The following is a 23997-nucleotide window of genomic DNA, read 5'->3' as shown; positions in this document are numbered from 1 at the left end:
GCCTGCTGCCTTACCTAATAAACTACATTGGTTAAAATCACGATCCACCGGTGTCCTCATCCTACCCTTTCTATGGTTAATTCACACCTGCTTTGAACCTTGAACTTTCAACCGAACGGAAGTCCATTCTAAAGCTACAAACATCTCCAGGCACATTTGGGAGAACCAACCTGGTGCCCCTTTCACCTCCAACCCTCGCTTGAACTTTAATTTTCAACGACCCCAAAAGAAGCCCTTCCGAATCTCCTCTTCATCTTTCCTTCCCTCTTCAAAACACCACTCTGTCGGCATTCAGATTAAAAAGAGACAAAAGACCGGCCTTGATGGACCTGCCGATTTAATCATTCTTGATTTTATATTCCCAGAGCGCAGGACTGCGAAACACCATCCAACGCTTGGTTTGTTGTAGAAGATCGCGCAAAGCAAAACGATTCGTTTGACTGGGCTCAAGCCATGGATGATGACGACTTCTGCTGCTCATCCCTGACTTGATAAGAAAAAAAATTAGGGTTGGTAAGCAGTCCTCTTTGAAGAAAGCCAATCTGCTGAATAGGCCAGGGTAGTTGTTTTGGCGGTTACTCCCTCTGGGATCGGCCTTCTACCTCCAAGCCTTGTATGTCAAGAGGCAAGATCTCGGCAACTCCAAAATGAGCGCAGAACTGGCCATTAACATCCATCGTAATTTTGTATGATTAAAACACCACCTGTCATTCGGTACAGGTCCACGATTTCAGCAAAATTCAGGAGCTTAGTGCTCCAGTCTGTGTTAGCTAGTATTGGCTAGAAACGTCTGTTCACTAAAATGTTGTGGTTCACTGGCAGCAGGTACGGACGGCTGAAGTCTCGGAAAGCGAGGACTCAGGTGAGGGGCCTGCGTGTGACGCAGGGATGGGGCCAGGACCATCAGGGAGTGAAATGCTGCCTTCGGAGATTGTGGAGGCTGGAAGCAGTGATGAAGAGGTCCCTGAGGAGCCTGTGCCCAGTGCGCGTGTGCGCAGGGCTGTTCAAAGGAAAGAGCAACTGCAGCAGCACGGGCGACTCTGGAGTAAGGCTACAAGGTAATGGCCCCTCCCTTAAGAGATAAAAGCCAGCTGAGAAACCAGAGTTCTTTGCGGGAAGCAAATAAGTGTTTGCACTCAAGCCTTGTGGGACGTTTGGACTCTCTTAGTTTGTGTTTGGAGACTCTTTGTGTATGAACTATTTCTTGGCAACTTTATCAGTGTTCCTGGCAGCTTGCACCACCTTGGCAAGGCTCATTCTTAGCAGAGACAAATTAGTTTGAAACAGCCTTTTAACCGTGAAGGAACGGAATTCGTAAAGAATCATTCAACGGTTTTGCTGTTACCTCTGTTTTGTGTTTGCTTCCTTGGAACAAGGTTTGGGTCAGAATACAATAGGCTTGCTGGATTCAACCCTATCTCAGCTCCTGAAAAGGCCTGTGTGCACGTCAATTAAAACTCCAGTCCCTCTCCAGTGTTTTAAGATGTGTGGACTGAAGGTGGCCATTTAAAGATGTGGGGCAGCTATGCAGGGCTGAGGAATCCTGGAAGTCCACACATCTTAAAAGTCGCTAAAGTTAAGAAATAAAAGCTCTAAGTTAAGGTAGGTAACTCCTCCACACAGCCAGCTTCGTGCTGATATGAACTTCCTATCGGCAGGAAACCTGAAGCTCCAGGGCTATTCAAAAGCGGGAGATTTGAAATAGTCCAGAACTTGACCATGACTAAAAAGATATGGTGATGAAGCCAAATGCGGCCCGTATATTCAATAGAAGCCCAAAGCTGCGTTGGGTATTTATGTCCTTGTAACCCTGGCATTCAACGGTTCAAATCCTGCAGTGAAGACTGCCGGGTGTGGCTTACAGACAACTAATAACTGAGTTCTAATTTTTTAAAAAAATCCCCAGCTACTATCATTTAGGTAGTTGCTCTCCTCTTACAGTGATTATTACTTTAAGTTTGGAAACCAGCAAGGGGGACTTTAGGAGCTTGGAGAACTCCCTGTAATTCATCCCAATAGATGAATTCAGCCTTTCCCAGCTCTGCTCTCCAGATCTGTTTGGACTGCAACGTCCCAGAACCCAGCCCCGCTCCAGATTTTAGGATTGCAGCCTTGACACCACAAGAGAACAACCAGAAGGACTCTTTGATATCTCTTCCAGCACAGCAAAGCCGGAAGGGGGTTTGAGGCAGCCTTTGTTGAGACATCAACTCTGGACATGCCTCCCAAGAGCAAGAATTTGTGCAGAGGGAGATCCCCCGAGACCCCATGCCTCAGAAGACCGGATGTCCTTCGATCCACAATTGGGATGCTCGTTTTTTCTAGTGTGTCTCAACCTTGGCAACTTTAGGATGGGTAGACTTCAACTCCCAGAATTCCCTAGCAAGCCTGGATGACTGGGGAAATCTGGGAGTTGGAAGTCCGCTCGCCTTAAAAGTCGCCAGTTTGAGACACTGCTGTAGTATAACCACTGTGAAGGAGGTCCTAATTTCTTGCCCTAGGGCCGTGATGGCGAACCTATGGCACGCGTACCGAAAGCGGCACGCAAAGCCATTTCTGCCGGCGCATGAGCTGTCGCCCAGAACTGACCCACTGTGCATGTGCACATGCCCGCCAGCCAATTGTCAGGTATCTACCACACATGCGCAGGGGGGCAAGGCGCATGGGAGGGGTCAAATACGCATTGTATTATAGGCCAGGGATGGGATGCTACCGGTTCGGCCCGGTTCTATAGAACCGGTAGCTCCGAAGAGCAGCTGACACCAAACTGGTTCTGCGTCTGCTGCTGTTTGGCCCACCTGCCTGCCTGGGCTCTTACCTGTCCTTTATTTCCTGCTTTTTCAACCTCACCTGCTTTGTGCAGCATAGCTGAGGTTGAAAAAGCAGGAAAGAAGAGGGTTTTCAAACGCTGCGCACCCGCACAGCAAAACGCGCTCTCACCGAACTGGTCATAACACCAATTGAATCCCACCCCTGGTGCAGGCACGCTCGTGCGCGCTGCCTTTCGCCACGCCCTTTCGGCACGCGACGACAAAAAGGTTAGCCATCACTGCCCTGGGGTCAGCTGACTACGTAGGAGGCAAACCCCCTCCCTAGGCCTGATAGAGGGGAACCACGCGGTCTATGGGGCCCCGGCAGATGGGACAGGAAGGGGCGGGCAAGGCCTGGAAACAGTGGAAGCACAAGCAGATGTGGCCACAGGGCAGCAAGACGCACTCGCGGGGATTGGCCAAGCACACCACGCAGGCGTTGGCGGGTAGCTCTTCGTCCTGGTTGTGATTCCGCAGGTAGTCTTCAAATTCCTGCCGTTGTGCCTCCCGCTCCCGATTCAGCCGGCGGTTCCGGTGGGCTCGACGAAGGGCCCGCAGGGCAACCGCCGCAGCCACGAGGCCGCACAACAAAGCCGTCCATTTCCAGAAGCTGCTGGCTGACTGCAGGCTGGACAGCAGGGTCTGCCAGTCCTCCAGGCACAGGAAATAGCCGGCTCCGTTCGAAGGGGGCTGCAGGCAGAGGGTACCATCCGAGCGCTGGGCCAGCTCGCCAATGCCGGTCAGGCTGCTGCCTACCAAAAGCATCTCTTCCGTCTCCAAGAAGCCCTTGGGCTTCTCCCCGCTCAGGTAGTGGCTGAGGAGGTCCTTGAAGCCATGGGAAGTCTGCTGGAAGCGTTCGTAGACGGTCTCCAGGGGCAGGTTGTCCGCCTGGAGAGGCAACTCCACACTGACCGGCCCCGCCGCTTTGTCGGTGGAGGAAGTGAGGACGAAGGGGACGGTGTGCAGCTGCTCCAGCACCACCCTCTCACTGTCTGTCCTGCAATGACAGGAAAGCAATTGGAGGGCAAAGCCCCAGTGAGGGTCTACTGATCTACAGAGGCCCAGATTGACCTTGGCCGGAGACAGCCACAACAGGAGCACAGGGCTGAAAACCACTTAGGGGAAGGCATTACGCACAGCAGACCAAGGCTCCATGTTTTCATGTAGCTTACTTGTTTACTTACCTCTCACCCTGAACATTATTATAAGTAACTGAAGGCGGTGTATATGCCTAATACTCCTCCTTCCTATTTACCCCGCACAAACTCTGTGAGGTGGGTTGGGCTGAGAGAGGGAGTGGCTCACAGTCGACCTGCCAGTTTTCATGCCTACGATGGAACTATAACTCACCGCCTCCGAGCAACTGGCCAAAAGTCACCCAGACGGCTTTCATGCCTAAGGCAGGACTAGAAATCACAACCTCTTGGTATTTCACCCCAAATCACCCAGCTGGCATGTATGCCCCTAAGGCAGGACTAGAATTCACAGTCTCCTGGTATTTGGCCCAAATCACCCAGCTGGCTTTCATGCCTAAGGCAGGACTAGAACTCACAGTCTCCTGGTATTTGGCCCAAATCACCCAGCTGGCTTGCATGCCCCTAAAACAGGACTAGAACTCACAGCCTCTTGGTATTTTACCCCAAATCACCCAGCTGGCATGCATGTCCCTAAGGCAGGACTAGAACTCACAGTCTCCTGGTATTTGGCCCAAATCACCCAGCCGGCTTTCATGCCTAAGGCAGGACTAGAACTCACAGTCTCCTGGTATTTGGCCCAAATCACCCAGCTGGCTTGCATGCCCCTAAAACAGGACTAGAACTCACAGCCTCTTGGTATTTTACCCCAAATCACCCAGCTGGCATGCATGCCCCTAAGGAAGGACTAGAACTCACGGCCTCCTGGTATTTGGCCCAAATCACCCAGCTCGCTTTCATGCCTAAGGCAGGCCTAGAACTCAGCCTTCAGCTTTCTAGCCTGATGCACTAACCACTACACCGAACTGGCTCTCTTATTCCTTGACAGAAGGCAATTTTTTTTTGTTTTGAAGACTTACTGATCCACTTTTGCAGACTGAACATCAAATGGATCTGTCCCTTGTTCTTTACTTTCTCCCTTTAGATCGTTCTAATATAGAAGTGGAGAGCTGTGGCCCCTTTAGGCCTCATGGACTTCAACTCCCAGAGTTCTTGAGCCAGCCTGGCTAGCTCAGGAATTCTGGGAGTTGAAGTCACCAAATCCTAAAGGGGCCATAGTTCCCTCACCCCTCTTTTATTATATCCAACCATCTATTGAAGCTTATGTTGATCTTTGAAATCAGATCAATGGCTACCTGAGCTCCTAGACCTGCAGGTACCCGCACTCAGTTTTAGGATGACATGATCTAAGAAACCTTAACCAGGTCAGCATTATCCCAGAACACAGAAATATGGACAGCAAAAGCTACACCTGTGTCTTCTGGGCATTGAAAGAAGCCGCCATCTTGTCTACTCTGAGCAAATAAACGTGAACCACTGAGGATACTGCCTACTTCCCCAGCCCTCCTCCGTCTTCTCCGTTCTCACCAGCTTCGGGCCAGGCTGTTCCAGATCAAGCGATGCTCCTTCAGGATCAGTCTCTCAATGACTCCCTGCAGCTCCTTGTGGTATGGGCTGGTGAGGGCAGCTTCGACTGGTTGGACCACTCCTGAAATGACAGGCATGCAAAACGGTTGCAACGGGCAAGTCCAGAAAGGCCCCTAAGTAGGCTAAAAATGCCCCCCGGGTCTTTCCAGGGAGGGTGAAACCAGGTATCAGGGCTCCAACATCCACCCCCATTTAAATCATGAGTCTCTTGCTGCATCTGAGTTTATAAAAGATTTATTAGGAGTGAACGTGCTGGTGCTACCTGGGTGAAGCCAACTCTGAGACACACCATTCATTTCACCCTTGACTCTGGTCTTCTACCACCCCCTGGATGTCTATTCTCCAATGGGACACATCCATAGCCAAGAGCCATCAATTATGCTCTCTAGTAATAATCTTGCGTGCCAGAAGCTTCGGCCGCCTAGCCGTTATCTATGAAAGCATTTAAGGAATGCACTACTACGTTCCCCCACTCTCTTTCTAGTGGCAATCTAAAAGACCAGAGAAGTATTCTTAAGTTGACATCAGGATCCACCAAGACCGGATGACCATCAAGGCGCCACGCTCCCAAATCCTTCATCTCTATCAACACCCAAACGACACCAGTTTGATTGGAGCAACACAAAAGCCATTGGCCATGCTCTCGCCCACCCATGCTGGCGAGTTCCTCAAAGCCTGGCACCCCAAAAGCAATCCCATCGATGGATACATTGACCCGCAACCAGCCTACGAACCCCTCTGAATCCAAATCCACAGTCAAACCAGAGACAGCACTGGTCCCCAACCAACTCACAACCCCCACCCCAACTAGTTCACCTCCCAATGACCCTGACATGATGTAATCTCGTCACAAGACCCATCGCTAGACTTTTCACTGATGACTCACACCTGACTCATCCCAAGACCCTCACTTTATACACCCGCACCTGAAGCCCTTAGGAGCAGGAAAACACTGACATCCCCCTAAACTCTGCTGAAAATGTTACCTAGCGTGGTAATGAGACGTTTGGAAACCAAGCCCACACGTTTGGGAAATGACCCTTCACCTCCATCGTCTATGGAGATTAGACTTTTGGGGGGATTTTCCCAGAGTCTCTGGTACGCGGGATTTAAAATTATGAGTTTGGTGGTCCCTGAGGTCCAGAAGGTTGGTGACCCCTGGACTAGAAGACCTCCAAGGTGCCTTCCAATTCTTCTATTCTATTCTATTCTATTCTATTCTATTCTATTCTATTCTATTCCATTCCATTCCAGTCTAGTCTAGTCTATGTAAATCCTTGACTTACAGACATTCATTTAGTGACTGTTCGAAGTTGTAAGGACACTTATAACCAGTCCTTGCATTTACAACCATTATAGGACCCCACACAGTCATGTGATCAAAATTTGGGTGCTTAGCAATCGGTATGTATTAACAACGATTGCAGCATCCAGGGGTCACATGACCTTCCCAGATTTTCACAGCTGGCTTCCGACAAGCGAAGTCAACGCGGAAAGCCAGATTTGTTTAAGGATCGTTATGACTCACAGAATTGCAGCAATTCACTTAACAGCCATGGCAAAAGGGCGGTAAAAATCAGGCACAACTCACTTAACAACCACTTGCTTAGCAACAGAAACCCAGGTGCCAATTGTGGTCATAAGTTGAGGATTACTGTCAGGGTCCCAAGTAATAAATCCACTGCAAGCAAAACTCTGAGGCAGGTGAATTCCTCAAGGAACAGCTTTATTGGGAATATCATATTGGCACAGAGCTGGTGAAAACCGACTCTGAAGGGCCCCTTGGTTTTCACCTACATAAAAGTAAAAGCTTTCCCCTCAACCCCAAACAATCAGTCACATGGCAGTCAATCACTGCAGTGTCTGCTGGTCTGGTGACATTGTTAGGAATATGAGTCACCTAACAGGTATTTGGGTTAGAAATATATAAACCAGGATAAACATTTTAATTCTGTCTCTTTAAGAGCATGCTAAAAACTGCAATTGGGTGTGGTTACTCAAACGGCTATAAGATGGAGCCAGAAACCTGGGTTGTTTTAGTTTTAGTCTTAATCTCAGAAGAGAGTGTGTCTCCGTCTCTGTTTCCTTCTGTTGGAAAGTATTGCCGTTGCTCCATTTTTCCTAATTGACTGCTATTTCTCGATTTAATGTAAGTCTGATACTGAACTGTTTTTTCACACTGGACTTTGATATTTGAATTATCCCTGGATTGAAAAACTGACTGATTTGATTGTGAATGACTTTTGGACTGCCTATTTTACTTAAACCTTTCTGGAAGTAAAAACCTACATTTACTGTACAGTGTATCTGTGTGCTGTGTGTGTATTATTCAAACACTACTCTCAAATACGTCCCCCTGTATGCGCTCATTCTCCTAACGGGGAATTACCTCAACAGACGTCACTCCTCCTCCTCCTCTCGGCCAGGTCTGAAAATGTCTGTCAGCTTTGGAAGCCATCTTGAGACCAGATGCTCCCACACTGCCACATTTTGAGCCTGGGAAAGTGAGAGGGGGGAATTTCTTGGAGTGTATGTAGTTGGACATATTTTTTTTCTAATTCAAGGTCGTGTTATTTTGCGCATAAGTGAGGGGAAGTCTTCAGTTGGGACGGATGGTGACTGTGATGGGCATGTGATGTGATGATGGGTGCAGGGGATGGATTTGTAGTTTTTACTTATTGCAAGGAAGACCGGAGCTTTCAGATTCAGGATTCCCCAGTTGTGCCAGTTTACTGTCCAAATAAAAAGAGCTTTTTGAGAAGATGCCTGCCTCAGAGTTATTGGAGTGGAGGGTTGCTAGAACACTGACAGTCCTTGGTTCCCAGAAGAAAATTACGAGAAAGTATTTTACTTTGACTACACAAGCCCGGCTATTTCTAATCCCCCCCTTCCTATCCTTCGCTCCAGCGTAGCAACACTCAAACTCCAAGATGGCTTCAGCCCAGTCAGCTTCAGGGTTGACAATTACTTGTAGTTAAGGAAGAAGTCAAGCGCTCGCCACCAAGTTCTACAAAAGTCATGGCTTCCTTTTGAAGATCTTGACAAGTTCTCTCCAAACGCCTTTACTTTTCATCTTCTACCATGCCCAAGCTACCTACATTTTAAATTCTAATAGCTCTGAAACCAAAAATGAAACAGAGACGAGAGAGGAAGGGGGGAAAGTATTCTACTTCAGGGGAGGTATATAGTAAGCTGATGGCTTTCTTTTCAGTTGCAAGTTTGCCTGTCTCGAAGAAGGCAGCTCCGAATCGAAGAAGGCAGCTCTGAATCTCAACAGAACAATGAGCTATTTTAACAATGAATGGTATTTTCCCATTGCAGATTCTTGTTGATTCCTTGGTGGGCATTTAGCAAGGATAACTGGTGCCAGAATGATAAATGGAAAAGGAAAAGGAAGGGACTGAGAAATTGGCATGATGAATTTTCCCTGTTCAAATCTTGGTGATCCTGTTTGCTGAATTCTTACCTTCAATGACAACATAGGGGAGGCAGTTGCTACCTGCGGCAGACAGAATGCTGGGAAGATCTGAACCGACCTGGAGCTTTGGAGCCCCCTGCAAGAATATGAGAGGGAAATATAAATAAAAGAGGCAGTACCAGAACCTGTATAGAATCAAGGTGACTTGGAATCTCAAACACTTGCTTATTCACATATTTACCAAGGAAACTCACAAATCACCGTCTTATATGAACGTAAGCACTGCTATTGTACATCAGATGAAACACCCATTTGTTTAGCAACTGGCACAGTCATGGGCAAATGACTAGAATTGCTCATTGCATGAAGCTGTTTCATTTTGTCTGTTCTGAATTAAGAGTTCAAGTAATGAGGACCGAGAGCTACTCTGGTGAAGTGGTTAGGGTGCTGGCTTAGAAACCCAGGAGACGGTGAATTCTAGATCTTTCTGAGGCATGAAAGGAATCTGGGTAACTTGAGGCCAATCACCAAGAGACTAGCAAAACTGGCTAGGTGATGTTGGGCTAGGAGACTGTGAGTTCTGGTCCCTCATTACGTAGGAAAACTGGCTAGGTGGACTTTCAGCCAATCACCAGGAGACTGTGACTTCTAGTCCCCACTTAGGCATGAAAGTTGGCTAGTGGTATTGGGCCAATCACCAGGAGAGAATGAGTTCTAGTCCTGCCTTGGGCATGAAAACCAAATGGATAAGTTTGGGCCAATCACCAGGAGGCTATGAGTTTTAGTCCTGCCTTAGATATGAAAGCTGGCTGGGTGACATGGGGCCTAGTCAGTCTCCCTCAGCCCAACTCACCTCAAAAAGTTGTTCTTGTGGGGAGAACAGGCAAGGAAGGAATGTTATTTATTATTTATGTTTGCCACCTTGAGTTACTTACAAGGTAATAAAGCTGGGATAAAAATCTAATAAATAAATTTCCTCTCCCATCCAAAGACATAGCAAGAAGAGCGTGTGCAGCTGTATTCTTCCATTGTGCTCAGTAATAAAACTGATTTTTGGCTTAAAAACGTTTAACACCGGTGGGATTTCATAACTATGGCTGAACAACCATAATAGCTTAGCATACCAGAATCCAACTTATGGATGCAAGATAACGCTGACGTTACAAAATGTTATACTTTTTATCAGAGCAACAATTAAAAGGCTGTGAAATATAAACATCTTATAAATACCATTCTTGCTTTCTCAAGAGCAAGGGAAAGACAATTATACAATACCCGGATGGATCTTAAGTGGGATTTTTATATTGTTTTGAGGGCTTTGCTTATGGCATCTGCCTGAAGTCGCAATGCTTAAAGGACAATTCTTTAAATAAATCAATAAACACATTATAAAATCATTTAGAACAATATTTTCCAAACTTGGCAACCCCTTAGACAGCTGGGCTTCAACTTTCAACATACTGGCTGGGGACTTCTGGGCGCTGAAGCCCACAGCTCTTAAGACTGCTGAGTTTGAGAAACACGGCTTTAACTAAAACAATACATAAATGTCACACCTGGATTTTGGACACCACTTTGGCCTTCTTCCTGTGCAGGTAATAAAAGAGGCTCGAGAAGGCCAAGCTCGACCCCAAACAGATGGCTTCTCCTATCGTAAAGGGAAAAGTATCCATCGAAGCTGAGGCTGGAAGAAAAACAAAAAAAACAAGAATTCAGCTATCAGACAGAGTAGAGTAGAGTAGAGTAGAGTAGAGTAGAGTAGAGTAGAGTAGAGTAGAGTAGAATAGAATACAATAGAATAGAAAATAGAATAGAATAGAATAGAAAATAGAAGAGAAGATAATAGAATACAATAGAATAGAAAATAGAAGAGAATAGAATAGAAAATAGAATAGAATAGAATAGAAAATAGAATAGAATAGAATAGAATAGAATAGTTGGAAGGTATCTTGGAGGTCTTCTAGTCCAACCCCCTGCCTAGGCAGGAAACCCTACTACACCACTTCAGACAAGCGGTTATCCAACATCTTTTAAAAAACTTCCAGTGTTGGAGCATTCACAACTTCTGGAGGCAAGTTGTTTCACTGGCTTAATTGTTCTCACTGAAAGGAAATTTCGCCTTAGTTCTAGGTTGCTTCTCTCCTTGTTTGGTTTCCACCCATGGCTTCTTGTCCTGCCCTCAGTTGCTTTGGAGAATAGCTTGACTCCCTCTTCCTTGGGGCAGCCCCTGAGATATTGGAAGACTGCTATCCTGTCTCCCCCAGTCCTCCACTTCACTAGACTAGACATACCCAGTTCCTGCAACCGTTCTTCATATGTCAGGAATGCCAGGAAACCTCACAATCCACCAGGATGCTTGACGACCAACGTCAGGCAAGGAAGAATCACCACACAAGTTGTGCTTGCAGGTAGTCCTTGACTTATAACAATTCATTTAGAGACCGTTCCAAGTTACGTCACTGAAAAAAGGGGCTCACGACCATTTTTCACACTTACGACCACTGCAGGTCACTTGAACAAAATTCAGACGCTTGGCAACTGACTTATATTTATGACAGTTGCAGAGTCCCGGGGTCCTGTGATCCCCTTTTGCGACCTTCAGTGGAAAAAGGCAAATTCACTTAACATCCATGTGACTAGCTTAATAATAATAAGTGTAGCGGTCTACATTAACGTCTCATAAAATGGGGGCAAAATTCACTTAACCAATGTTTCACTTAGCAACGGAAATTTTTGGGCTCTGTTTTGGCCGTAAGCCAAGGATTACCTGTATTCTGAAAGATGGCCCCTCTGCCAAAACAAAACAAGAAAGGAAGATGGAGAACCAAAACTTTAGCATACCGGGTGTTAGCAAAGAGTAAGGTAGGCCCAGGCTGATCCTCCCATAGAGCTCAAAGTTTCGCCTGGAGTCTGTTTTATCTGGTGTGTCCCCTCCTCTTCCCAATTAAAGACCTTTAAAGAAAGTGTAAGAAGGCTAGCCTGTTGAAACAGCAAATCCGATATTATCAAGCTCTAAAAACAACTCGGAATATTAACTAGATAAACCCTACTACAGGTAGGATTGCTCTTGACTTACCACCATTCCGTTTATTTATTTACCGTGTTTCTCATATAATAAGGCCGGGTCTTTTTTTTTTTTTGAGCCCCGAAAAAATGGCTAGGCCGTCTTTTCGGGGGTGACTTAATTCCCCCCCTCCTTGCATCTTCGGGCGGGCGGGCAGCGATGGCTTGGAGGTTGACCTCGGCGTTGGTGGAGCACTTTGTATCGGGGTCAACGCAGGCAGCACCATATCCGGGTGTGCAACAAGAGTACTTCCTAAAGGCAAGGCCCCCCCACCATTCCACCCCCCCACATTTAGCATGTTTTAATATAGGCCTTAATTTGGGGGGAGGGGCTTAATTTCATTTCATGCCTATAAAACATGCTGGGACTTCCTATTGGGGGAGGCCATATTGTTGGAGAAACAATTTATTTATTTAATTTATATTACTGCCTATTCACCCATGGAGACTCGAAGCAGCTAACACAATGTAAAACCATATTTAAAACAAAAAATAAAAAACAATAAAAACTAACTAAAAGAAAATTAGTAAAGTACAATAGAACAAAATTTGGGGGAAAAAAAAGCCAACTCCCACCTCCCACCCCGATGACAGCAGATCACACTAGCCATTTGATGGGCTCCATCCCACTCTAGGTTTCCCAGGCCCGCTGGCAAAACCAGGTCTTCAGTGCCTTTTGGAAGAGTATTAGAGAGGGGGCCACTCTAATCTCCAGGGGAATGATGTTCCAGAGAGAAGGAGCCACCAAGGAGAAGGCCCTTCTTCTGGGTCCCACCAGGTGTATCTCCCTCAGGTGCGGGACCCACATCATTCCCTGACCCTTGCTCTAATGGGTCAGGTAGATGTGACCGGCAAGAGAAGGTCCCTCAGTGTTCTGACCCACACCCTTTTCCCACAAATCAAATGCAATCCAAAAGGAACAAAAACCTTGTAATGCTTTCCCAAAATAATTAGCTTCGATAAGTACAAGCTTCGCCAAACTGTTGCGAGGCTTGCCAAAAGTTAACAGACAAGAAATAATTTGCAAGACACAAATGTTCAAATACAAACTCAGGATACTGGAATGTCCGCGAGGCTGGAGTTTCAAAACGTCTTTGCCTTCTGCAAAGAAGGTTAGTTTCACAGCTGGCTTTTATCTTCTTGAGAGAGAGGCCATTACCTTGCAGCCTTACTCCCGAGTCGCCCATGCTGTTGTAGCTGCTCTTTCCTACGAGCAATCCTGCGCACATGCGCACTTGGCACAGGCTCCTTGGGAACCTCATCACTGCTGCCACCCCCCACAATCTGTGAAGGCAGCAGTCCACTCCCCAATGGTCCGGGCCCCTCATCTGAATCCTTGCTCTCCTCAGCTGTCTGCACCTGCTGCCGGCCAACCACAACACTCAGATAACCCGGTCCCAAGCCATGAAGGGCTTTAAAGGTGACAGCCAGCACCTTGAATTGCACCCGGAAACAAATCGGCAGCTTGTTTAGCGACTGTTCGATGGCACCGAAAAAAGTGACATGAGAGGTTTTTTTTCACACTTATGACCGCTGCAGCATCCCCCATGATCATGTGATTCAAAGTTTGAATGCTTGGCAATGGATTCCTATTTATGACGGTTGGAAATCAGTTTTTGCCAACTCCGGACAAGCAAAGTCAACGGGGAAGCCAGATTCACCGAACAACCCAGGTTACTAATTTTAAAAAACTGCAGCAATTCATTTAACAACCATGACAGAAAAAAAGCATCAAATAAGGCAAAAACTCCCTTAACCGACTCAACAACAGAAATTTTGGGCTCAATTGTGGTCATAAGTCGAGGACTACTTGTAGATTACCGCTCTGTGTTTGTTTCATGAGTAAAATGTTCTCTTGAGGAGCAGAAAGTCTCAAGGCCATTGTTTTTTTGGATCACTCATGTTTGCTGAACCTTATAGAATATATATTGTTATAAAAATATTAAAAGAAACCTTCATTCTCCATCTAGTTTCCAAGCTAAACTGGAGACTGAGGGACTAAAATATTATATCTGTTTGTACAGTGCATTTGAAAGGTATTTTTCCATTCAGAATAGAGCTGGAAGGGGCCTTGGAGGTCTTCTAGTCCAACCCCCTGCTCAGGTAGGACACTATATATATCATTTCAGACAAGGGCCTATCCAATCTCGTCTTAATTTCTTCTTATTTCTTGAATATTATTCTACTTCTGGATAATAGTTTTCAAGGGACTTCCCATATTCTACAAACTTTCATTTCTCACTTTCTTCCCAGCACTTGGCTTGTAATTCCTCCCAGTTGACGTCCAGCTTTGGAGGGGGGGGGGGGGAAACAACCTCTGAATTCTGAGTTTTGTTTCCTTTTGCCTTTCAAGGCTTTTTTTGGCTGTCTTTTGCAAAATATTTTAGATTACCACAGTCCTCTGCAGTGATGTAAGCAGTGTTTCTTAAACTTGGAAAGTTTAAATTTGGACTTCAACTCCTAGAATTCCCCCGCCACCCAGGTTCCCTTATTGCTGGCTGGGGAATTCTGGGAATTGAAGGCCACCCATCTTAAATTTACCAAGCACACAGATATAATGCTTTTATTCGAGAGGGCATGGCGTGAGCGCACAAGAAGATGCACTAAAAACAATTGTTCGAAGAAGTTTCATTATTTGGGATATAAAATAAGCTGAATAAAAGCCATCTTGAGTATATGGATGCTTTACTGGATTTGAACCCCACAAATGCGTACCCTGAAATGGGTCTCTGGCCAAATACCACAGCTGGGTAACAACTGTTAGGAAAAGTCCTAAAAAACAGAACTTAAGACTGAAATGTTCCTATTAGGAGCTAATTAGAGGTGATTACAAGAAAAGAAAATATATAATAATACACATATTGATAGCAGCTAGAATGAAGTATGCTCAAAACTGTAAATCAGAGAGTAGTCCCACAGATAATATCTTAATAAAAAAAATAGGATTGTGAGGAAATGAATAAACTTACAATGGAATTGTAGGAAAGGAAGAAAAAAAATACTACATGGTCTGGGAGAAATGGTATGTTTGGTTAGATAACAGGAACAAAAAACAATGCAAAATGTAAATGTAATTGATGTATATGTGTGTGTGTGTGTGTGTGTAAATGAATATGAAAAAACTGATGCCACAACTTACTGCAAAACTTGTAAATATGATTTGTTTTTAAAACTGTAAAACCTTAATAAAAAAATTAAAGAAAAAGAAAAAAATTCCTAATTTTCTGCAATATACTTTACTATAACATTTTCTGCAATATAAATTTACTGGTAAATTTCCTGCAATATACATTTACTATGACGTGTCCTGCAATATACATTTACTTTTACATTTGACCTTCCTGCTGAGAAAAGAACAGAAGGCAGCTCAGAACAACAATCCCGGGAAAGAAAAATAAACACAATAACGCCAGCGAAGGAAGTTTATTTAAAGTTCAAGGAGCAATTAAAAGTTGGGGGAAACAAGTCTTTTCCCCCCGTGTCTGCCTGACCCCTCCGATGAGCCATCAACACCCTGTGCACATGCTCAGAGGTACCTTTGTTTTAAACATTTCCAGAGGCGGGAAGCTTTACTTACCAGGTTACTGCAAGGCTCAACGTCTCCCGGCAAAAAAAAAAAGTGGGGGTGGCGGGGTGATTCACGATCCGAAGCTTGGTTCCCGTTTCACTTTCGAACCAAACAGCAGGACCGGAGCATGGTCGACCGCTTTAACGTGACGCGAAGGCGCATGGGAAACGAAGTTCCTAGAGCCCGTTAAGCCGGCTTTCGCTTCTCTATGCCTTCTCGCTTTGAAAACCACAACTCCCGGCATGCCTTTCATCGTTCTTTGCGATGACTTTTTCTAAGTTCATTTTTTTTGCGAGGATCTACGGCTCAGTCTCGCGATTCACTGCAGTGGGGGGGCATAAACGTAAGAGAACTACGAATCCCATCAGGCCCCGGGGCCCCGTTCTTTTTAACTCCGGATATTGAGAGCGCCGCGTAGGCTGTCGCTCAAATGGGAATGGCGTTAGGTCAGAGGTCTCCAAACGTGGCAACTTTAAGACGTGTGGACTTCAACTCCCAGAATTCTCCAGCCAGAATTCTGGGAGTTGAAGTCCACACGTCTTAAAGTTGCCACTTTGGGGACCCCTGCGTTAGGTTTGCTAAAATGAGCTGTTCTGTAATTTTTTTAAAAAGCTCCTTTTGCTTTAAACCTTCCAGTAAAGGATGTCTTGGGCTCCTGAATGACAGGCAGGAAAACAGCCCAACATATTTGAGGGGCTGCCATAGAGAGGAAGGGGGCGGTCAAGCTATTTTCCAAGGCACTTGAAAGCCAGACAAGGAATAATGGATAGAAACTGATCCAGGAGAGATTTCAGCTAGAAATAAGCAGAAATTTTCTGACAGTGAGAACAATCAACCCATGGAACAGAAGTTACCCTCAGAAGTGGCAGGTGCTCCATTACTGGAAGCTTTCAAGAAGAGACTGGACTGCCATCAGTCAAAAATGGTGTAAGAATTAGAATTTTTTTATTGGCCAAGTGTGGTTAGACACACAAGGAATTTGTCTTGGTGCAAATGCTCTCAGTGTACATAAAAGAAAAGATACATTTGTCAAGAATCATCCGGTACAACACTTAATGATAGTCATAGGGTACAATAAGCAACCAAATCGCACTAGGAAACAGTCAGCTATACATCGTAAGGATACAAGCGACAAAGTTACAGTCATACAGTCCCAAGTGGGAGTGGGTGGGTGATAAGGAGTGATGGAAGATTAATAGTAATAGTAATGCAGACTTAGTAAATAGTTGGACAGTGTTGAGGGAATTATTTGTTTAGCAGAGTGATGGCTTTCGGGAAAAGACTGTTCTTGTGTTTAGTTGTTCTGGTGTGCAGTGCTCCATAGCGTCATTTTGAGGGAAGGAGTTGAAACAGTTTATGTCCGGGATGTGAGGGGTCTGTAGATATTTTCACAGCCCCCTTTGACTCCTGCTTGTAAGGTCTCCTCCTTGGGCGGGGCTGGGGTTGGACTAGATGACCTATAAGGTCCCTTCCAATTCTGCTAATCTGTAAATAAATAAAGCTATACAGCATTCACTAGCATGGTGTACTTGGTTCCTGAATTACGGCAACCCACCCATTTTCTGATTTAAGGTATACAATTATTTTAGTGACCATTTAAAATTACAGCAGTACTAAAAAAAAGTGACTTATGACCATTTTTCACATGACCGTTGCAGCATCTCTGTGGTCATGTGATCAAAATTCAGGTGGTTAGGAATTTCTTGACAGGGAGAGCAATTGACCAGTGGAACTGCTTGCCTCCACAAGTTGTGGGAACTCCCAACACTGGAAATTTCCTGACACTTAGAAAAAATAATCGGTGGAATGGTTTGCCTCCAAAAATTGTGTATGCTCTGTCATTGGAAAGTTTTTAAGAAGAGACTGGACAACCATTTGTCTGAAATGGTATAGGGTTTCCTGTCTGAGCAGGGGGTTGGACTAGAAGACCTCCAAGGTCCCTTCCAACTCTGTTATTCTGTTAAGCATTACCATTTTACTAAAGGTACTTGTTCATTCTACTTGCCGGTGTTCCTCTCAGGAGACTAATCCAGGATCAAAGTTTGATAGCTTACCGAGCCATGTTCATGTTTGCAATTTAGCAGAGATCTGTTCCATACGGTAATCCATCTGGGCTTAACTGAAACTAACCATGTAGGGTTTGGACTGGAACACATTGTGATGACCCGGGGCGTGGCACAAAGGCAACACAGTCAAATAAGCAATAAGAGCCCCTTTATTATCTCCAACTTTGTCCCCAATGTCCAGGTTACCTTCAGCTGGAGAAAAACTCTCCCAGGAACAGTCTTTAAATGGAGGAAATTCAGTCCAAAACAAGGTACGTACAAACTGTAACTAAAAATCCAAACAAAGCAAGCTGAAGTAATTAACTTGACAGGGCAGAAGAAGGAATTTCAGGCTTGAAAACACGGCAAATCTCACACAGTTGGGAAGATGCCAGGAACACACATAACCTCGACGATACTAGTTCACGTTTGATCTAGTTTTATACACTGTCTAAAACGATATTGATCATGTTTTATACACTGTGTTCCCAGCTGCAGCTAATGAAGGGAATCAGGGCCCTTTCCTCCCCTGTAAGCCACACAACTCACATTGCTCCCTTCTCCATTCCTCCTTGTGTGCCCTAGGAGGAAGAGGGGGTGGGCCTGGGTTTTCCTCTAATCTCCGTCTCCCTTGCTGTACCTCTCCCCTGCTCTGCCCAGTGGGACTTTGCCCTTCCCATTTCTTCCACAGTCAACGGAGCCACACTCCCACTCCCTGTCAGCTCTTCAGCTTCCCCCTCCGAGTCAGGTTCCGACAGGGGCATGACACACATTTTGTAAGGACCTCAGGAGGGTATGGTCATCTTTATGAAAACATCCTCAACATGACTGAAGTGAGGTTGTCTCAGTCAATAGACTGTAAGTGGAACGGGCAGGATTTAATTTTTTTGCACACCAAACATGGCCTTTATCACTAAGCTAAGTTGACTTTTCTTTGAGTGCTGAGATTATGATTTGCACAAGACCACTTGAAGAAATCTCTGCTTTTCATTATTGCAATGATTTAACTTCTTTTCTGGACTGAATGACAGAGTGGTGGAGAAACTTCTCTGCTCGAAGAAAACTTACATGTCAGAAGAATCTTAAAGTGGAACTGTTCTTCCTCATATAATAATATAAATACTTAATACAATACCAGTGGAATGCTTTGACTCCAGAGATTGTGGGTGCTCCATTACAGGAGGTTTTTAAAAAGAGATTGAACAGCCATTCGACTGAAATAGCCATAGGGCAGTGGTGGCTAACCTTTTTGGGGCTCCTGTGCTGAAAATTGCATGCGCACTCATGTGCCAACACCCAGAAGGCAATGCTTGCGCCCCTCCACGCCCCCTGCACATGCGTGCGCGATGCCCCCCTTACCTGCACTGCACATGCGTGCGCGATGCCCCCCTTACCTGCACTGCACATGCGTGCCCTCCCAGCTGACTTTCAGCCTGTTTGAGGCCTTTTTGGCCTCCCAGAGGCTCAAGGAAGCCTCTGCAGCCTTTGGAGGACGAAAAATGGGCCCCTTTGGTATTTCCGGAAATACCGGTAGTGACGAAACGGGCCTGTTTTTTTGGCCTCCAAAGGCTGCAGAGGCTTCCCTCGAGCCTCTGGGAGGCTGGAAAAGGCCTCAAACAGGCCGAAAGTCAGCGGGGAGGGCATGCATGTGCAGTGCCATAGGTTCGCCATCACGGGCATGGGGTCTCCTGCTTGAGCAGGGTTTGGACTAGAAGACCTCCGAGGTGCCTTCCAATCCCAGTACAGGTAGTCCTTGACTTACAATAGTTCATTTAGTGACCGTTTGAAGTTACAATGGCATCGAAAAAAGCGACTTAGGACCATTTTACACACTTATGACCATTGGAGCATCCCCATGTTCAGGTGATTTACATTTGGATGCTTGACGACTGGTTCATATTTATTATCATCATCATCCTCTTTTAATGACCCCATAATCATTTGCAGGGTGGAGTCTTTGGTAACCGAATGGAGCTGAGTGTTTTAATGGCCAGATGCCCTTCCTGTCACCAATGCAGAGTTTTGTTCAGCAGATATATTCCCAGTGTACCCAGAGAGAGAAATACTTGCCTCTACCGAGGATTGAACTCACAGCCTCCTGATTGCAAGGCGAGAGCTCCACCTCTAGGCCACCGCACCGCTCAACTGGTTCATATTTATAATGGTTGCAATTTCATCTTTTGTGATTTTTTTCAAAAGCAAATTCAGAACCTGTCAAGCCAGATTCACTTCACAACCGTGTTACAAATTTAACAACTGCCATGATTCGCAACAGCGTGACAAGAAAAGTCATAAAATGGGACAACTTAACAAATTTCTCACTTAGCAACATCAATTCTGGGCTCAGTTGTGGCCCTAAGTTGAGGAGTACCTGTAGTTAGGTTCTAATATATCGCTTCCTACTCTGAGGTTTTGTTCTTTTTAAAAAAATATATATTTTAATGGAAAGAATCCTGTAATATCAGCCTCGCCCTGGAGCCTAAAACCATTGCTCAGATAGGGAACGGGAATATCAGCAGGGCTAAATAGCCACAATTCAGAACAAATCTACAATCGGATCTCCTGTAACTAAACTGCCAAACTAGAGTCACTCCCGATTTGTTGCCTAATAGCTTTGTTGCCCAGCAACCAGTTCTCTGCCCGGTTCCTGGGTGGGCGTGGCCATGGTAGGCCTGGCCTACCGGAACATCCGAGAGGGCCATTTTCCGCCTTCCCCAGACTCCGGAGGCTTCCCTCAGGCCTCTGGGAGGGCGAAAACAGCCTCCCCCGGGCTCTGGAAGCAGGCCCGTTTGCAGACCTCCAGAACTTCTGGTTCGGCCTGTTTTTTTCCCCCTCCCAGAGCCTCTGCCCTGCACTGACCTGAGTCCAAAATGGGCCGTGTGGAGACTCCTGGGAGGGGAGGGTTGGGCGGGGCCAGCCGGTCAGTTCACCTACTGGTTTGGCAAAACAGATGTAAATTTAACATCCGCTTCGCCCAAACCGGCCTGAACCGGTCGAATCCCACCCCCGTCTAATAGGCTGAAAATAAGAAACAGTGCTGCAGTCTCAAATGGATTTGTCTAGTTTTGTTTTTTATTATTTTGTCACACAGTTTTGAAGTCCACTTTGAAACAGTCAAGCGGAAAGTGCTTTTAATAGTAAAGACATCAACAGCAGCCCTCCCTCCCTCCCCCCCACCCCGAATGACACACACACACACACACACACACATACACACACACATCGCACTAATCCAAGGCACTAATCTCCACCAAGCTCAATTAAGATGGGAGCGACTTTGGAATTTCTCAGCCAAGCTAATTTTGATTCGATCACGAGCTTGGGAAAGGGTTGGATGACACTGCGTCGGAAGCGAGTTCGAATTCGTTTCTCGCTTCTCCCGTCTCCTGCCAGACTCCAAAACCTTCCTTGGGATAACGGGGTTTGTTTGTTTTTTTTTCTCTGTGTGTGCTTTGAATAGGGTGACCTACATCTGCGCGGGATTCCTAGCAACCGATCGAGGGGGCCACCTCCGTATTGTGAAAAGGGGATACGAAGCTTGGGGAGATGCGACGCTAGCGGGGGAAAAAAGGCAGTTTGTCTTTCCACAGTGATTGGGTGGGATTGTGCTTCGGCAGGTGTACAATCTCTCTCTCTCTCTCTCTCTCCCTTTTTTGACGTAACACGAAGGACTTTGCTCCAGAAAGAAGCAAGACAGAGAATAGTCTGTGCCCAACCCTTGTTTTCTTCTTTGGATGCTTGATTGGTAGAAAAAAATAGTCAGTCTTTCTTTGATTTTGCACCCGGGTAATGGGTACAAATGCTTTTGTGGGATGTTCCCAGTCTTAGCTAGACTTTGACCCGGGAGTTTTTCAAACTTTTTTTTTTTTTCAAACGGTGGAATCTATTCAATTTAAACTAAAATAAAGTAAAATAAAACAGAATAGGAAAATTCACGCAGTGCCCATGTCAGCTGACAAGCCCTATTCTTTCCCTAACCTGGGTGTTTCTCCATCTCAGCAACTTTGAGCTGTGAGGACTTCAATTCCCAGAATTCCCTGGCAGGCCAACTGTCCCAAAGGTTCTTGCCGTCCCCTCCCCCCCCAGCAGAGGAATTCTGGGAATTGAAGTTCGCACTGTTCAAATTTGCTGAAGCTATGAAACACTGCACTTTGGTTTAGTGACTAAGGGGTGGAGGGAAACCCTTTTCACATTTTCCTCCAAAAAGAAAATGGTTAGTTTCTTGCAGGGAGTTTCTTTTTCTCCAAATCATTTGTAGACAGATCCTTTTCTCTCTCTCCTCCTTTGATTCCAAGGCACTCATTCCAACTTTCAGAGAATCCCGTTTGAAAAAAACTACTCTTAACCCATAAGCCACGCAGGAGATCATGACAGCAACTAATTGAGGTGGCTTCATGAAAAAGACAAGCATGAAAGACAGATCTGTATCCTGGCAATTAGCTAAGGGATGCCTTCAGAAGTAGGGTATCCCGGATTACACCTCTAATCGTGAGTAATTGCAATCCCTGTTGCAAACAACTACGCCTTTTCTTCCTGTTTTCAGTGGAAGAAGCTTCTCAAAGGTACCGTGTTTCCCCCCCAAAATATGACCTACCCCGAAAGTAAGTCCTAGCTTGATTTTCACACGTGCCCAATATAAGCCTTACCCCCAAAATAAGCCCTAGTTAAGGGTGCAAGGGGTGAGGCGAGGCGCACCGGTAAAAATTAAGCTAGGATGGGAATGGGGGTTGGAGCTGCTCTACTTACCAGGCCTCGCACACCCTGCCTTGCCTTGCAAGCCCACTTCTGCGACCGCAATCCGGACTCTGTTATCAGCTGCAGAGAGCTTTCCAGAAGGGCCTCTGACAGCAAAATGGAGGCTGGGGGCAACGCACAAGCAGCCACAGAAGAAGTGGGCCGGCATCGGGCTCTTGCTGGACAGGGCTTTTGGCGCCTCCTCCACAAGTGGAAGACACCCTCCCGAAACTAAGACCTGGTACCTTTTTTTGTTGGTGAAAAAAAAATATAAGACCAGGTCTTATTTTCGGGGAAACACAGTGTCTTGTTGGCCTGTTGGGATGAAATCTGCTAAACTGCTCTGATCCCGTAGGATTACACTTCCCCGTTCTCCCTGTAACCTTTTCAGAAGCTTCTTTTTGGCGTGTTGGGAACAAATCTTTCAAACTGAGTGGATTGTCCCTAAGGTACTTTTTCCAAAAGACAAATGGGCTTTCTTGGGGTTTTTTTTCTCTCCTTGGAAAATATTTCGCTTCTCATCCAAGAAGCTTCTTCACAACCTTTTTGAGGGGTGGGGAAAGCACCATTGGGACAACCATGACGTGGGTGATAGACTACTGGGTGGATTTTGCTCTGATTCTGGTAGGATTCTCTGGGAATCTATGTTAAGAGGGTCAGGTATCAAGGGGTTCCACGTGGAATCCGTAATTTCCATCAACCTAGGAAGCTGTAGTTGGAACCCCCACACTCCACTGAATCCAGAGAGAGAGAGACGCCTTCCGGCCTGGAGATTCAACGAGCAAAGGCATCCTCCTCGGTGTGGTTCCTAGACCCATCTTCCCCTACCCCCCCTCCCTTCCCCCCCCGCCCCCCCAACAGCAAAGCTGCAAAGCTGATCTAGAGAAGCAGAAGAAAAATGGCATCAGGGCACTGCAAAGGAGAGGCAAGGCCCCCTGAGTTAGCTGGAGAGGAGAAGAAAAGCCGAAGAGGTCGAGTAGGAGATTCTCCGTGGATTGCTCCTTCCTGACCGAAGAAAAGTAGTCTTGGAAGGAAGGCAAGAAGTTCTGCTTCTCTTTGTCCTGCTGCTCAAAGAGAAGAGTTTATACTAACTGAAGATGTCCAGGCAGGGTTGCCAAGTGCTTCAAAGTCATCAGGACTGTGCAGGGGGACAGCTGGACAGATGTATGTACAGGAACTGTGAGAGATGGAACTTATTCCCTTCCTTTCTTTCTCCTTCCCTCCCTCCCGCCCACCTCTCTTCCTTCCTTCCTTCCACTTATCTTCCTTCCTCCCTCCCTTCCACCTCCCTCGCTTCCACCTATCTTCCTTCCTCCCTCTCTTTCATCTGTCTTCCTTCTTTCCCTTCTTTTCTGCCTCCCTCCGTTCCACCTACTTTCCTTCCTTCCTTCCTTTCCTTCCTTCCACCTATCTTCCCTCTTTTCCTTCCTTCCTTCCTTCCTTCCTTCCTTCCTTCCTTCCTTCCTTCCTTCCTTCCTTCCTTCCCTACCATACTTCACAGTACTTCCCAGGGTTCATGAAAGAGCCTATCGGGCATTCAAAGTGCTCTAAAAAGTCCCGCGAGTTGCTGAGAGTGCCGATGACCCGGAACTTGTCGGGGCTGTGGGGATCCGTCATCAGGCCCTCGTGCGAGCTCTCCGGGGTCCTCACAGAACACCACACCTGCATCAGAGAGAAGAGGGTTAGCAGAGCGCTAATTATGCGGAGGAGGTCAAATGAGTTGAGCGGCATGCCTGTA

The 23997-nt window shown here is 46.2% G+C and overlaps 2 protein-coding genes across 3 annotated transcripts in view; both read right to left on the bottom strand.

Moving 5' to 3' along the window:
• Positions 1-320: 320 nt before the first annotated feature.
• On the bottom strand, positions 321-15642 carry LOC113451369 (mitochondrial ubiquitin ligase activator of nfkb 1-A-like). Its single transcript, XM_087933612.1, has 6 exons — positions 15490-15642; positions 11691-11801; positions 10406-10533; positions 8898-8985; positions 5372-5492; positions 321-3807 (listed from the first exon to the last, which is right to left on the bottom strand). Exons 3-6 carry the CDS (start codon positions 10520-10522, stop codon positions 3093-3095), a joined length of 1041 nt encoding a protein of 346 aa, XP_087789738.1. The 5' UTR covers positions 10523-10533; positions 11691-11801; positions 15490-15642; the 3' UTR covers positions 321-3092.
• A 7973-nt stretch (positions 15643-23615) lies between these two features.
• The window catches only part of ECE2 (endothelin converting enzyme 2), an 85873-nt gene continuing 85491 nt past the window's right edge, over positions 23616-23997 (bottom strand). For both annotated transcript variants that reach the window (XM_087933610.1, XM_087933609.1), the window contains one exon: positions 23616-23921. In XM_087933610.1, the coding sequence (XP_087789736.1) occupies positions 23745-23921 (177 nt within the window). In that variant the 3' untranslated portion in view covers positions 23616-23744. The remainder of the gene's footprint in view (positions 23922-23997) is intronic.

Source organism: Pseudonaja textilis, chromosome 4 (genome assembly GCF_049901715.1).
Source record: "Pseudonaja textilis isolate UNSWEBS1 chromosome 4, rPseTex1.2, whole genome shotgun sequence".
Lineage (NCBI taxonomy): Eukaryota > Metazoa > Chordata > Lepidosauria > Squamata > Elapidae > Pseudonaja > Pseudonaja textilis.
Note: the sequence above shows the minus strand (reverse complement) of the source record. Positions and strands in the feature narration are given on the sequence as shown.